Genomic DNA, 2005 nt, shown 5'->3' on the forward strand with positions numbered 1-2005 from the left:
TTTTTTTTTTTGTAAGTACATGCCTGTGATACATACATGTCTAAGAATAGGTGTTTGGACTTTTCATATCAAGTCAAAATCCAACCCTTCTCCCCCCTTTTTTTTGAAGGAACCCTTCTTTCTCCTCAATCACCAGTGCCAACAGTGTTGATCTTCCTGCCTGTTTCTTTTTGAAATTTCCCCAGCCAATCCCAGTATCTAGAGCATTTGTTCAGAAACTGCAGAACTGCACAGGTGAGTTTTGAGCATCAGGAACTAATACTCACTTGTTAAAGATGTGAAAAAGAAACTTCAAATTCAGATTGTCTTAGACCTATTTCAGTCTTGTAGGCCTCAGAATAGTACTGATGGGTAGAGATGTCATGGTGCTTTGTACTAGTAAATGCTTAGGAAGTACTTTTTGAATAAATGGGTGAATTAATATAGAAATTGTGAAGGGAAACCAAGCTGTCAACGTTTTGATTTTTCCTTATTTTTCCAGGAATTCCATTGTTTGAAGCTCAACCAACTTATGTACCCCTCTATGAACTGATCACTCAATTTGAGCTGTCAAAGGACCCTGATCCCATACCTTTGAGTCACAACATGCGATTTTATGCTGTAAGTAAGACCCTATGCAGCTAGAAGTTGTAGGTTATGTTTAGACTCAAGATCAGAATTTTCCTTTGTAGCATTATGGAGGTCAGATAACTTTCCTTTGGACTGTTGGATCATGTCCTATTTCCTCATTTAGGCAGGCAATTACAGAAATCTCTGAAACATACTGACGAAAAAGGGCATGAGCTTCCAAGTCAGGAAACAACAATGTACATTTCTTTGTTGAAATTTGAGATAAAAGTATCTTAATGGTATTCTGAACTTTTACAAGCTTATAAGTAGGTGTTAAGAATTCTTATTGTTTAATTTTTTCAAGTGCTATGAGCTTATAATCTGGAAAAGTTCTTCAAGTACAAACAGACAAGAAAATACTGGAATGAATAAATTGTGTAAGGTTCCAGAATCTTATCTGAGCTTTAATTTATTCGAATGTTTTACAATAGTTTAGACTAGAGTAGTTCCCAAATTCTGGCAGCGTTATAGTTATATAGGGTGTTTTGTTAAAAATACAGATTTTGTACTTATGGTTTAGGAAACACAGATTCTTGAGGTAATTTTTATGTTAGCTAGGTAGCCATTAGCATATAGCATTTATTAAAAAGGGATCTTTTCAGCCAAACGTGTAATTGGTTGACTTCACATCAGCTGATTAAAGAATTGACTGTAGAATTGTATTACTCCCTAAGACTTTGCTGTGCTTTTTTGAGGAGCAGGTTTTTTTCAGGATATTTTGTGGTGGTTGTACAGTGGCTAAGTAAATAAACACTCATTTACTTTGTTTTGCCCAGGCTCTTCCAGGTCAGCAGCACTGCTATTTCCTCAACAAGGATGCGCCTCTTCCAGATGGCCGAAGTCTACAGGGAACCCTTATTAGCAAAATCACCTTTCAGCACCCTGGCCGAGTACCTCTTATCCTAAATCTGATCAGACACCAAGTGGCCTATAATACCCTAATTGGAAGCTGTGTCAAAAGAACTATTTTGAAAGAAGGTATGGCTTTTCCTTTTGATACTCTTATTGGAAGGTGGAAACTGACTACTCCAGTGGTTCTTTAATTTGGTGGCTCATCACAATCACCTGTGGAGCTTTAAAAACTACAGATGCCTAGTTTCCACACCCAGATGCACTGAAATTAGAACCTCAGTGGGAGGAGGTAGGAATCTAGTTTAATGTCCACAGACGATTTTGAAAGAACCAATTGGTAGATTGGCATTTGGAAACCACTGTTTTTTGCAATGGACTTAACTCTTTTTCTGAACGTAGTAATGTAATTGGGTATTTTAGGGCCTGTACCTTGCAGGAGATGTATGAATATAAGGTAGACCTTGGAATGCTGTTGTGAAAGAAGCTTTCTTTTTTTTTTTTTTGTGGCTGGCTGGTAGGGGGATCTGAAACCTTGACCTTGGTG

General features: G+C 37.5%; 1 protein-coding gene across 1 annotated transcript; it reads left to right on the plus strand.

Moving 5' to 3' along the window:
- Nucleotides 1-109: 109 nt before the first annotated feature.
- LOC103584558 (mediator of RNA polymerase II transcription subunit 1-like) lies at nucleotides 110-1587 on the plus strand (the record flags this gene model as incomplete). The annotated part of the gene is made up of 3 exons (XM_008565513.1): nucleotides 110-234; nucleotides 482-600; nucleotides 1386-1587. Coding segments are annotated over 3 exons (446 nt in total), but the record flags the coding sequence as incomplete, so codon positions are not given.
- Between the last annotated feature and the right edge of the window lie 418 nt (nucleotides 1588-2005).

This window comes from Galeopterus variegatus, unplaced genomic scaffold (genome assembly GCF_000696425.1).
Source record: "Galeopterus variegatus unplaced genomic scaffold, G_variegatus-3.0.2 Scaffold64314, whole genome shotgun sequence".
NCBI classification, from domain to species: domain Eukaryota; kingdom Metazoa; phylum Chordata; class Mammalia; order Dermoptera; family Cynocephalidae; genus Galeopterus; species Galeopterus variegatus.